A 13,235-nucleotide genomic window follows, 5' to 3' on the forward strand; every position below is an offset into this window, starting at 1 on the left:
ATTCTTAACCACCATTCTCTTTCACTGCCTTCAGTTATCGTAATTTGGGGGAGGGGAGTTTTTCCCTTTAGCTCCGTTTTCTTTTTTTCTCTTTTTTAATGGACTCATGGAATGTAAAGGTTACTTAATAACTTTTTAGTGAAAACATGAACAAATCAGGAAATCTAGAGAAAGTAGTGTCCTTGAAATCCAAAGAGTCAAATTTATGTAAAGACAGCAGAGGAAAAAAGGCCGTGAAAGAGGATGAGGTTGTAGAGGCATTTATTTACACTGGAGCCAAGATTCCCAAGGGGACTTATGAGGGAGGGGGCTAACAGTGAAATGCACACCTGGGAGGAGGGGACGCAGAAGAGTCTGAAATTGATCAATTGCCGGGGATGGCTAGACCTAGAGACAGAGCTGGATGGCCTGTCTGTTCTCAAGATTCCGAGGGGCTGCATGTGGTTTCTGGGCTCACTTCTCCCTCTAGGATACAGATGCAGTTTGGGGATGTCTAAGAACTGAGCCTGACACACATTATTTCATTTAATCCTCACCTGCCCTGTTGATAATGGGACTAGCCATCACCTATGGAGCCCTCGCTATAGCGTTCTTTTTAGCAGAGCAATGTGGTCGGTAAATGTGGAGTAGAAGGGAGTTTTTTATTTTCCTTTTAAGTAAGAAGTAGATAATAAAGCTTTAGGGAACAAGGTTTTTTGAACTAAAATCTCTGCAGACTCAGAGCTCCACACTGATTCCTTCTCACTGTTCCTTAATCCCTTGCCCTCACCCACAGTGCTGAACTACAAGTAGCAGAAATGTACAGGATTTCATGAGAAGTCAAATGATATTACAGCTATGCAAAAGGACAAAACCAACCTCAAAATCCTTAACTGAGGTCTCCTAAAGAAGTACTTTCCAAAAGGAAAGAGCCACAGCAGTTTATAATACAGATTTTGGTTTTTAGAGTTTCTATTTTTTATAGAGTTTCTATTTTTTGACTCAGAAGCATAATTTTATATTAACTTAGTGTGTCCTGTGCACATAATGGTCTAAACTTGTGCTAATATGGTAGCTACTAGTCATCTATGGCTATTTAAATGAATATTAAAAATTAAGTTCCTCAGTTGCATTAGCCACATTTCAAGTGCCCTAGACATACATGGTTAGCAGCTACCATCATCAGCAGTGCAGATACAGAACATCTCCATTACTGTGAAAAGTTCTATCGGACACCACTAGTTTCCAGATTATCACTGAAAATTCGAATGCACTTTGGAAATGGAATATAATCTTCTACACTGAACATCTTCCTTGTGAACCGAAACTGCTCTATTGAAGAGACTTGTAAGTATGAAGAAGTATATAACAGAAAGGGGGTGGGTTGAGGAATGGGGAAGTAGAAATGTCTGTTAAACTCCTAACTCAATATTCTATAATAGGGTTTCATGGATCAAGACATGGGAATAAAAATTAAGGTGAGAGGATAGCATATTAAGAAGAAGCCATATGCTAGGTAAGAACTAGATCTTGGCAGCAGCTACAACTGAGGATGCCAAAAGGCTAAGGCACATGTGTCAATGTAGAAGACATTGACAGGGAGCTCCACACGACCTTCAGGACCTAGGATGATACGTGAATTTTGGTATTCTTGGTTCTATCTCTGCCTGTGGTTCTCAAAGTGTTGTCTTCAAAGTGTATTCTGTGCAGCCCTGGGCGGGAGTGAGGACGTCCCTGGAATACTGAACTAGTAGTCACTGTATTCCTCACTGCCATGAACTTGCAGGGGGAAAACAAAACAGCCAGTTTCACTTAAGAATATTCTTGACATAGCAGTAAACATTTTTTATTAAATCTCAACTTAAGAAAATTATTCGTGGTGAAATGGGCAGTACACAAAGTGTAAAGCCTTTTATATATATAAAGTATAAAGCCTTTTTTTTTTTTTTTTTTTTGTGGTACGCGGGCCTCTCACTGTTGTGGCCTCTCCCATTGAGGAGCACAGGCTCCGGACGCGCAGGCTCAGCAGCCATGGCTCACGGGCCCAGCCGCTCTGCGGCATGTGGGATCTTCCCGGACCGGGGCACGAACTCGTATTCCCTGCATCGGCAGGCAGACTCGCAACCACTGCGCCACCAGGGAAGCCCTTGAAAGTCTTTTATTAGCTATCCTATTATAGCCTTCTGCAACAAAAATGTGTGTGTATATCTATATAACATATATACATATGTATATAAATACACATATAACATTTCCTTAAGGATCTGTGACTATAAAACTAGATTAAAAATGATTTTGAAAAGTTTATAAGTCAGTCAATGCTAATAATAATTGTTAGTTGATAACCATCAGTTACTTAAGGTCTGAAATAGTTTTCATTAGTACTCAACTAAACCAACATAAATACATTTTGACAATACTAAACATAAAAATAAAATTTTATTAGAAAGCTATCATTAACACGTTTTCCCCCCAAATTAGTTCACATATCCATTGATGACTATTACCATTAGCATCAATTCTACTGTTATTTTTAACAATTTGAGTGCTCAGAAACCTTGTTCACACAAATTGACAAATGGAAATAAAAGGAATTTGGTTAGAACCAACACTTGATTATTGAACTCCTTCAGAGTTTTACGCCAAAAAATATCACACACAATGATTTTAAGATTAAGCAGTATTTTTAATAATCTACCAGATGCTGAAAACAAAGAATTAGTAACTACCTAAACTGCATAAAGCTTTGTGACTTAGTCATTTGATTTAATCTGTCAACATCATTATCAGTACTATATGAATGACCCCCTGTTTGGAACCCAAGAGGATTTTACACTACAGGGAAATGTGCCAAGATCAGATCAGAACTGAGAGGGCATCTTTTTTTTCTAAAGTGGAAGAAAGGCAATTTTAAGACTCCCACCTGAGGGTAGGGCGCCCGAAGCACCCAGCTCTGAGACTCAAAGGACTGCAAAGAAAGAAGCAGTTCTTAATGGGCACGTGAGCGCTCTCTGTGGCTGTCCCTCAAGGTTCAGCCCAGAGGGAGCCGGATGTTTGCCTAAAAATGTCCATCTCCCAGTCTTCTCCTGGAAGGCAAAGGTTTGGTGGCAAACCTTACAAGCTGCCGCCTGAGGTTCTAGAGTCTAACTGAGGATGCATCTAGGGGCTGGCTGCCATCCTCCTCAGAGTCCAGGGGGCTGGGGGCTTCCCCCGCCTTCTCACTCCTGCTTGCTGGAACAACAAAACCAGGCTGCTAGCTTGTGCACGTCTGGTGCCCCAGCTTTTGCAGCTGCCACCTGAGGGACAGGCCCTGGATCTCCTGGCTCTGACAGCCAGTGAAGCTTGCATTCACTAGTCTTACAGGACTACAGCAAACAAAGAAGCAGTTTTTAAACAGACACAGGAACAATGTCCCCTCATGGCAATACACCTAAGCTCAGTGTGGAGGGAGCAGGCAAAACACCCATCTTTGTTCTCCCTGGAAGGGTCTTAACTACCTACTTTCCCAGCTGTTACAACCGATCACATACTAAGGATCACAAGAAACTACTATAAGCAATTGTTTGCCAACAAATCAGATAACCTAGAAGAAATGAATAAATTCCTAGAAACATAAAATTTACCAAAACTGAAATCACGAAGAAACAGAAAATCTAAAAAGACCAATTACTAGGAAGCAGATTGAACCAGTAATCAAAAACTATCCCCCCCCAAAAAAGTCCAGGACCAGATCACTTCACTGGTGAATTCCATGAAGTATTTAAATATTTAAAATTAATACCAATCCTTCTCAAAGTCTTCCAAAAAATCAAAGAGGAGGGAACACTTTCAAACTCATTTTACGAGGCCAGCATTATATCCTGATACCAAAGCCAGAGAAGGATGCTACAAGAAAAGAAAATTACAGGCCAATATTCCCAATGAACATAGAAAAATCTTCAACGAAGTATTAGCAAAACAAATTCAACAGGGTCATACACAATGATCAAGTGGGATTTATTCCAGGGATGCAAGGATAGTTCAACAACTGCTAATTAATAAATGTGATACATCAAATTAACCAAATGAAGGATAAAAGTGTTATGATCATCTTAATAGATGCATAAAAAGCAAATGATAAAATTCAACATCTTTTCATGATAAAAACTCTCAACAAATAGAAGGAATGAATGTACCTCAACATGGTAAAGGCCATATATGACAACCCCACAGCTAACATCATAGTCAATGGTAAAAAGCTGAAAGCTTTTCCTCTTAGATTAGGAAAAGGACGAGGATGGCTACTACTCTTGCCACTTCCATTCAACAGATATTGGAGGTCCTAGCCAGAGAAATTAGGCAAGAAAAAGAGAGTAAAAACATCCATACCAGAAAGGAAGAAGTAAAATTGTCTCTATTTGCAGATGACCTGATAGTACACATAGAAAATCCTAAAGACTCCACCAAAAAGCTATTAGAACAAATGAACAAGTTCAGTAAAGCTTTAGGACACAAAATCACTATACATAAGTGGGCTGTGTTTGGATACACTAACAACAAAGTATCACAGAGAGAAGTTATGAAAACAATCCCATATACAATAGCATCAAAAATAATAAAATATTTAGGAATAAATTTAACCAAAGAGGTGAAACACCTATACACTGAAAACTATAAAACACTGATGGAAGAAGACACAAATAAATGGAAAGAGATTTTGTATTCATGAATAGGAATAATTAATATTGCTAAAATATCTATACTATGCACAGCTATCCATGCAATCCACAGAGCGAAGGGAATCATAAAAATTCCAATGTCATTTTTCACAGAAATAGAAAACAAATCCTAAAATTTGTATGGAGCCATAAAAAACCCTAAGTAGCCAAAGCAACCTTGATAAAGAAGAGCAAATCTGGAGCTATCACACTCCCTGATTTCAAACTATCTTCAAAAAATACATATTAAATATATATATATTATAGCAATCAAAAAAGTATGGTATTGGTTAAAAACAGACACATAGATCAATGGAACAAAACAGAGAACCCAAAAATAAACCCATGCATATATGGTCAATTAATATACACACATACAATGGAGTATTATTCAGCCTTAAAAGGAAGGAAATCCTGCCACTTGGGACAACATGGATGAACCTGGAGGGCATTATGCTAGATGAAATAAGCCAGACAGAAAAAGATAAATAGGGCCGATATCATTTATATGTGGAATCTTAAAAAAAAACCAAAAAGTTGAACTTCTAGAAACAGAGTAGAATCGTGGTTGACAGGAGCTGAGGTGGGTGTCGGGTGGAGGAGCTGGGGAGAGGCTGATAAAAGGGCACAAACTTTCAGTTATAAGATGAATAAAGCCTGAGGATCTAATGCACATTAATGACAACTGTAATTAACAATATTGTACTGTATGCTTTAAAGTTAAGAGAGTAGATCTTAAATGTTCTCACCAAAAAAAAAAAAAAAAAGTAAATATGTGAGCTGATGAATGTGTTAATTCGATGGTGGGAATCTTTTTACAATGTGTGTATGTATATAAATATACATAAAATCATGTTGCACACTTTAAATATTCTACAAGTTTTTATTTGTCAATTATATCTCAATAAAGCTGAAGGGAAAAAAAAAAAAAAAAGAAATGAGTTGCAAAAACTGTGCAGCACCCTGGAAGGGCATCTGAGGTAATGAACATATCAGCTGTGATCTTACATATAAATAACAAGAAAGGTCCTCCAAGAAAGCAGAAAAGGACTGCTTGCCAAATTGGACGTATATTAAGTGCTTCCTTTACCAAATAGGAGCTTTTGTTGAAAATAGGCTCATTCTCCACAATTCTATATTTTATATGCAGTCACCTTTAATTTATGCTACATACAACATACTACAAGGAGCCATAGCCAGATCTGATTAAAGCTTCATGTCACTCAGAGGTCCTGGATGAGATTTTGAGACAGATGATGTAACTGGATGAGACTTTGAAGTGGTCTTCTTTGGGAAAGGCAGGAAAGGTATTTCACACGGTATGTATGTATGGAGTGAAGAGTGTGTATGAATGTTGAAAAGTCAGTGAGCTGAGTATGACAAATTTTGTTAGCAGCTACTCAATGGAGAGTATCCTCTTCTTATCCTTATTTTGTTAGGGGCCACTACGTGCCAGACTCAAGAAACCTATCATGACTGATCTAAACCTTTGCTAGACACCTACCTTCCTAAACGCGCTTGCAACTATGGGTGACCAAGTAACCCAGTTCTGGTCAATGAGAATTAAGGGAAGGTGGGTGAGTGATTTTTGAAAATAATTTTGTTTCTTGAGGAAAGCTGCTTGTACTGTCCTTCCCTCTTCTTCCTGCCTTGAATGCAGACATGATATGTGGAACCATAGGTGCCATCTTGAGACTATGAGGCAGTAAATGTGAAGACACATAAGAAAAAAAGACCAGGAAGATGCTATGTGTTGAAATGTGTCCCCCCCCCCATCCAAAGATATGTTGGAGTCCTAACCCCTAGTACTGTAAAATGTGACCTTATTTTGAAATAGGGTCTTTACAGAGGTAATCAAGTTAAAATGAGGTCACTAGGGTGGGCCCTAATTCAATTTGACCTTATAAAATGCTATTATATATCTGTATCTGTGTCATTATAAAAAGCAGAAAGTTGGACACAGATACAGACATAGGGCAAAGGCAATGGGAAGATGAAGGCAGAGACTGGGATGATGTAGCAGAAATCAAGGAACAGCAAAGGTTGCCAGCAAACCACAAGTGAGGAAGGGGGCAAGGAACAGATTCTCCCTCAGGGCCCTCGGAAGTAACCAACCCTGCTGATACCCTGATCTTGGACTTCCAGGCTTCAGAAATGTGCGACACCCAAAGCACTCTTAAGGAAGAAGAGCAAAGCTTGGAGGTGTCATGCTCCCTGGTTTCAAACTATACTACAAAGCTATAGTAATCAAAACAGTACAGTACTGGCACAAAAAAAGATACACAGACCAAGGGAACAGAATAGAGAGCCCAGAAACAAACCCACACTTATACGGGTGATTAATCTATGACAAAGGAGGCAAGAACATACAATGGGGAAAAGACAGCTTCTTCAATAAATGAAACTAATATAATATTGTATGTTACCTATACTTCAATAAAAAGTATTTTAAGAATATAGAAAATTAAAGGGAGAGTGCAAGAATGCAAGAGGAATTTTATTCTGCAATGAAATAAAAGAAAAAGTATGGAAAAAGAAAAGAGCTATGAGACAATACCTTTGTTGTTTAAGTCACCCAGTTTGTGATACTTTGTTACTGTAGCTCTAGGACATGAATACAGGTGATGAAGCAGAAAAAGAGAAATAGTCTGGCCCTTGATAATAAGCTTAGTAGCAAGCCCTAGAGCCACTTCCTTCTAACTTCTCGTGTGAGGAAAAGAAAAACCAAACCTTTTGGTCTGAGCTAGCATTAGTTTCATACTCTGTTACTTGCACCTAGTACATCCTGAAAAATATAATAGATGACTTTTCAATCAGTCTTGAATAATAAATAGGGTTTTGACAGATATGGATAGGAGGAGATGAATGAGCAAAGTCACTGGCTAAAGGGGCCAGTGCAGCAGAGGTTCTATTCAGGGCACAGAGGTAGACAGCTGGACCGCTGGTGTTAGGAGGAAGAGATAACGGATAACAAAGTGGAAATGTAACTGGAGCCAGGTTGTGGAAGGTGTTTAACGATATGCTAAGGTTTGTCTACTGTCAAGAGGCAATCAATACTGGAAGTTTTAATAGGAAAATAAAAGGATCAGAACTGAACTTGAATAGTAGAAGTAAGTAGTATGTACTGAAATAGTGAGAGAGTAGAGACAGAAAGATCCATATAAAAGATAACAGAGCTGTAATTAAAATAATGGAGGAGGATGTGGAAAAGAGGAGGTCAGAATGAGATACTAAAAAAAGTGGACGTAGCAGGTAGGGCGCGAGGTAGTAAAATGACCGTTTTAGTCCCGAGTGTTGAGAGAATTGTAATCAAACACATTGGTATGACTTGGGAAACTCTAAAAACGGTGGCATCTAAGTTCCATCCCCAGAAACTCTTATTTATGGGGAGATGGGTGTGGAAGGGTTGTTGGGATATTACAATGAGGGTCATACTGGCTAATTTCAGAAGCAATACTCAACTGACATTATTGCATTTGTCCTATTTTAAATACAAACTTTTATGTCTTCACTCACTCAACAACTGGCACTGGATTACGATGGTGATAAGAGATTGTTTGCCCTCAGGGCATTTACAATCTTTACCAAATGCGAGTTTTGGCTTAAATATAGCTCTAAATCTACTTTCTTGAGTATTTGTTTTCTATCAGAACAGAAAATCGAGACGGAAACATACAAATCTTCTGGTGGTCCTTATGAGATAAAAAATGCTTTATCCATTTTTATTTTTATTTTTTTTCTGTTTGAGTGAAAAAAGAGAGAAGGTCTTTTATGGGATAATGAAACAATGAGTAAGATAAGCTATTAAGAGGGAAGATTGTGATATCATAAGCTATAAAAGTAAATATATAAAAATAATCTATATAGATAATATTTTATATCATATAAATTATACTATATTAATATTTATAAATTAAGCTACATCTGAACAATAATTTCTGCTTTATATTTGATAAAAAGTAGATTTAAAAAATAGAACCTAATGGGTCCTAATATAATTGTTTTCCAGAAAAAAATCATTCAATAATTAATTCATATCGTTCCATACTTTAATGGTCTTTCTCAAGTGCAACCAGCTTCATAGGAGACACATGGTATTGAGCCAAAATACACAACTTATTTCAGGTTTTCCAACAAAGATGTATTTAGAAATAGAATTAGCACCTAGAAATTCACCCCATAACTCACCAAGCCACAGCTTTAGGTTTTTGGAGTTATCTAGTAAATTAGTCTCTTCCTTTTGTTGCTAAATGCAAATACTTTCTGGTCCCATCACAGCTCATGCTGGACAGGAGAAGAGGGTAGAGAATTCATGAGGAAAAGACTCACTCTTCATTTCAGTACCTTAGAAAGGGTTGTAGAAGGAAGGAAGTGAGGATGGATGAGTCGAAGGAGAGCTTGATGCTACTTAATGTAATGAAAATTTAAACGCTTTGAGATAATCTTATATATGACTTTCAGTAACACGTGAATTTCAAATTCTATTGCAAGTAAAATAAAAGAACGATTACTTAAAAACTTTTCTTTATATTTCTGTCATGGGTTTCATTTAAATTGTTCTTGGACTACTGTCCTTGGTATATGATGTTTACTCTTTTATAAGACAGATTTAAATTGAACCACCTTTACTAGCAATAGCTACCAATTTCCCAAAAGAAAGATACAGAATAGCCCAACAAGATTATACAAATACCATGCATACTCACTCATGGTGATGAGAATCTGGGGAGAAGTGAACCATTCTCTTGTTACTGACTGGGCCAGGAGTGGTCACCTGAAAGGAGATTTAAAACCAAAAACAGGTCACCGTTGAGTGTGTAAAAAGGCAGTGAATAACAGGGATGTTTTCATTTGAGGACATCCACTCTGAAATGGAGAATATAACGATTCTCAAAACCTAAGACACAACTGCATGGACCAAAAGATACTTTAATTCCTGGTAACAATGTGCTATTTGTTTTAGTCTAGCATAGTTCCTCAGCTAGAATTTTAAGACTATTTAAAAAGTACCTTCATAACAGAAAAAACAAAATCTTTCTTAAGAACTAGACCACTGACTCTCATTTCCAAATACTGTACAACTGCAAATATATTTAACCGTATATAAAAAAAGGTTTACTTAATTAGATTAGTGTTGAGAAGATGATATTTCCTAGGACCAACATGTTTGTAGTTAACTCCTAAATGTAAATAACATGTATTATAATGCACACATTTTAAATGCATACAAATTAGGGGTTTGGGATTAAACTATACTCACTACTGTATATAAAATAGATAAGCAACAAGGACCTGCTGTTTAGCACAGGGCACTATATTCATTATCTTGTAATAACCTAGAATGAAAAAGAATCTGAAAAAGAATATATACATATATATATGTATAACTGAATCACTTTGCTGTATATCTGAAACTAACACAACATTGTAAATCAACTGTGCTTCAGAAAAAATGCATACAAAGACTTAAGTCAAGGAAGTAGTGAGTAGTCCTTTTTATAGTTTTCCCATAAAGTTAGGAATTATTTGTGTATTTACATAGAACAAAATGTAATTTCACTTAAGAGAAAAAATTTTATTCCTTTATTTCTAAATCAAATTAAAAAGCTGAGAAAGATTTCAAGGTTCAACTTTTTTGATATTGCAAGCTATTCCCATTTTTAAAGAAAATGTCACAACTTTCCTATCCTATAGCGGGTTCTCAACGGGAACATAAAAACAGCATGAATCCACCATCACAACTGATGAAACATAAACTGACAGCAAAAGGCTTTACATTATGCTCCGCTGTATTAAAAAAAAAAATCCCTCTGTAATTACAGAAGTGCTACTTAACGTATAGAATCCAAAAAGTCATGATGAGGCAACAAATACCCCTCAGAAGAAACGAACATTTTCAAAAATGTTATTTTGTCTTGTATCAGTTGGGTAACGTGGATTGCCAGCACACACTGAAACTCTAAGAAATGCAAATATTGCAAATGTGCACAGATGATGACATTAATAACCCTATGGTTTGAGCACCACAGGTAAACATGTGGCTCAACTCCAGGACTACATCCTGCATTCATCTCAAAATGAGGTTTTCATGCTATTCCAGTGGGTAACCCTGGAATATAGTAATCCATTTTCTACACAGTGGCTACGAGAAAAGCCGACTGCGCCTATGTCATGCTTTGTTAGAGGTTCATGATCACATTATCTCATGGTGGACCTGACACTTTTATTCAGTTTACAGTATGTTCTATGTACAGGCAACTTATTTCCTTTGCCAGGGCTGCTGACAACCTTTTCCACACTATATTAATCTTGTTTACTGACTTTATCTTGGTACAAATATCAGAAAACTGAACTTTTCATCTCAGAGAAAGAATAAACAAAGTGTTGACAGAAGCAGAAGCTATTTTCAGGGCTAAAATTGCTTGTTTACCTGCAGCTATACTTATGGAAAAATGTTTAAGTCTTGCTCTGGCTTGAAATACGTAATCTGAAATTTAATAAATGAAGAAATTTCACATATACCCATGTGATAAATTGCCTGATGAAAACAATGCAACTGAACACAACAAAACAGAATTTATAACTAATATATACCACAATACAAATGTAAGCTTTCAATCTAGTCAGAAATAATCATACTATGTATTTCTCAGAAATCATATATAGGAACTGTAAGCTCAATTCAATTGCTGTAAATAACTCACAAAAGATTTACAATATCAAATGTAGATATTTAAATGACTCTACATATTTACCTAGTGCATGGCCCTTTTCTTTTTTTAAAAAAAAGAGGTGAATATCCTTCACTGTTATTTCAAGTCAATTTTGGTTTTACTTTTAAAGATATGTAAAGAGGCATAATTTAGAACTCTTTAAATGAAATAAAGAAACACTGAGATCCATCCATGATGATCTTAGGGTCAATGACACTGGCCTGCCTCAGGAGTGAACTATTGTAACAACAGGAATCTTTTGCAACTTTAGTGACTAGACATGCTTACCAAAAATCTGAGGGTAAGATCTTAGTATAGAATTCAGCTTATGGAAATCAGGGCTATACTGGAGTTTCAGTGTTTTTTAAACTTGAAAACATGTATTTAATATGATTATTAGTAGATACTTCAAAGAATTATAAAATGTCAAGAAACATTCTTACAGAATTCTTCCTAAAGATTTATAATTCGGGGTTAATCTTTCTAAAAATAAAATGAAGCAACTTAAAATATCAGGTCAAAGTATTAATTTCTAGTAAATGATTAAGTATGGTGATTATTTTATTCTCCAAAACATATGCCTTCCAGGTATTACAGAAATGTCTTAGAAAGAAATCACAAATTAAAAAAAAATCATAACTCTTTAAATATCCCATAAGATATTCATGTTGTAAAAGTTATTTGTTAGAAAAAGTAGATTTTATTTCAAAAGGTCAGATAAGAAACAGGTATTCTGTTCTTCATGAGAAATAGTATCTCCACAATCCAATTCTTGTTATTTGTTAAAACTCTGGAAACAATCTTTTATATAATTAGCCAATATTTACTGATAAGAATCTTAAACATCACACTATATGCCCTGAATTTTTATGATTCATTTGTTAAATATTTCTACGTCAATAGTGACTACAATCCTAAATAAAGTAGGCATATTTCTTTTCAGTATCTATGTTTATTATGCAAATTATTAAATTAAAAAAATAAACTCAAAGTTAGATAGGAATGAATGGTCTCTGGATAGCATAGTGTTTATGTCAACTTCTGGCCTTACTAGATTGTGAAATAAACTATAATGCTAAAAGATCACATGGATCTTAGTTTTTACTATTGTTATTTACAATCAAGTTATCAACCTTAGAAAATCAGAAATGTAGTAGTTACCAGACGAAAACTTAATAACAGCTACAAGTAACAAGTACCACTATCAAAATTCATAAGGTCAATAAGTACCAATATAAGGGAAATTGAGCCAAATGATTTCAATGACAAAATATCTTTAGCAGTTTTATTAGATACATTAAAAGAAATTTCTTATTTTTTCTATCACTGACTTATCAACACTGATTTTATGACTTTCCTTCAAAGATAGACAGAACAGTTGGTTTTATACCTCATTTTCACTTTGTTATTATTACCAAACCCGCTGCATCTCATCCCATTCTTCTATAATTAGATGGTTGAATGAACTACTTCCCATATCAGGTAAACTTGAGACACAAGTCACAACTTGAGACAAACCTGAGACACAATGGTCTTATGAGATTAATAATGAGTTTGTTCAACATGAATGATATCCTACTTATGTTCTCAATGAATAAGATTCCTTCTATAAATTCAGGAGATGTTATGTCTCCATAGAAGCACAAGAAACCATCATCCTTTCTTCTCTGCCTCTAGTAGAGCCATTGTCCTCCAACTTTTCTCTCACTTACAATGATATTTTGCTTTCCAAATGCTATTCTGCTTCAGTGCCTACACTGACAAACACTTAGGGTGGCAGGCTGCCATTCAAAAGAAGGCCTTTCAGTTTTGTGAGAACTGGTCAATCAAATCCGCCCGGCCTCCA

At 36.0% G+C, this 13,235-nt stretch overlaps 1 protein-coding gene across 5 annotated transcripts in view; it reads right to left on the reverse strand.

The window, feature by feature from the left end:
- GPATCH2 (G-patch domain containing 2) overlaps positions 1 to 13,235 on the reverse strand; it is a 182,151-nt gene that overhangs the window by 71,878 nt on the left and 97,038 nt on the right. For 4 of the 5 annotated variants that reach the window (XM_060127096.1, XM_060127087.1, XM_060127072.1 and 1 more), the window contains exon 6: positions 9,383 to 9,450. The exons of the other annotated variant lie outside the window; for it this stretch is intronic. In XM_060127096.1, the coding sequence (XP_059983079.1) occupies positions 9,383 to 9,450 (68 nt within the window). The remainder of the gene's footprint in view (positions 1 to 9,382; positions 9,451 to 13,235) is intronic. 5 annotated transcript variants of the gene reach the window in all.

Source organism: Lagenorhynchus albirostris, chromosome 2, assembly GCF_949774975.1.
Source record: "Lagenorhynchus albirostris chromosome 2, mLagAlb1.1, whole genome shotgun sequence".
NCBI classification, from domain to species: Eukaryota; Metazoa; Chordata; class Mammalia; order Artiodactyla; family Delphinidae; genus Lagenorhynchus; species Lagenorhynchus albirostris.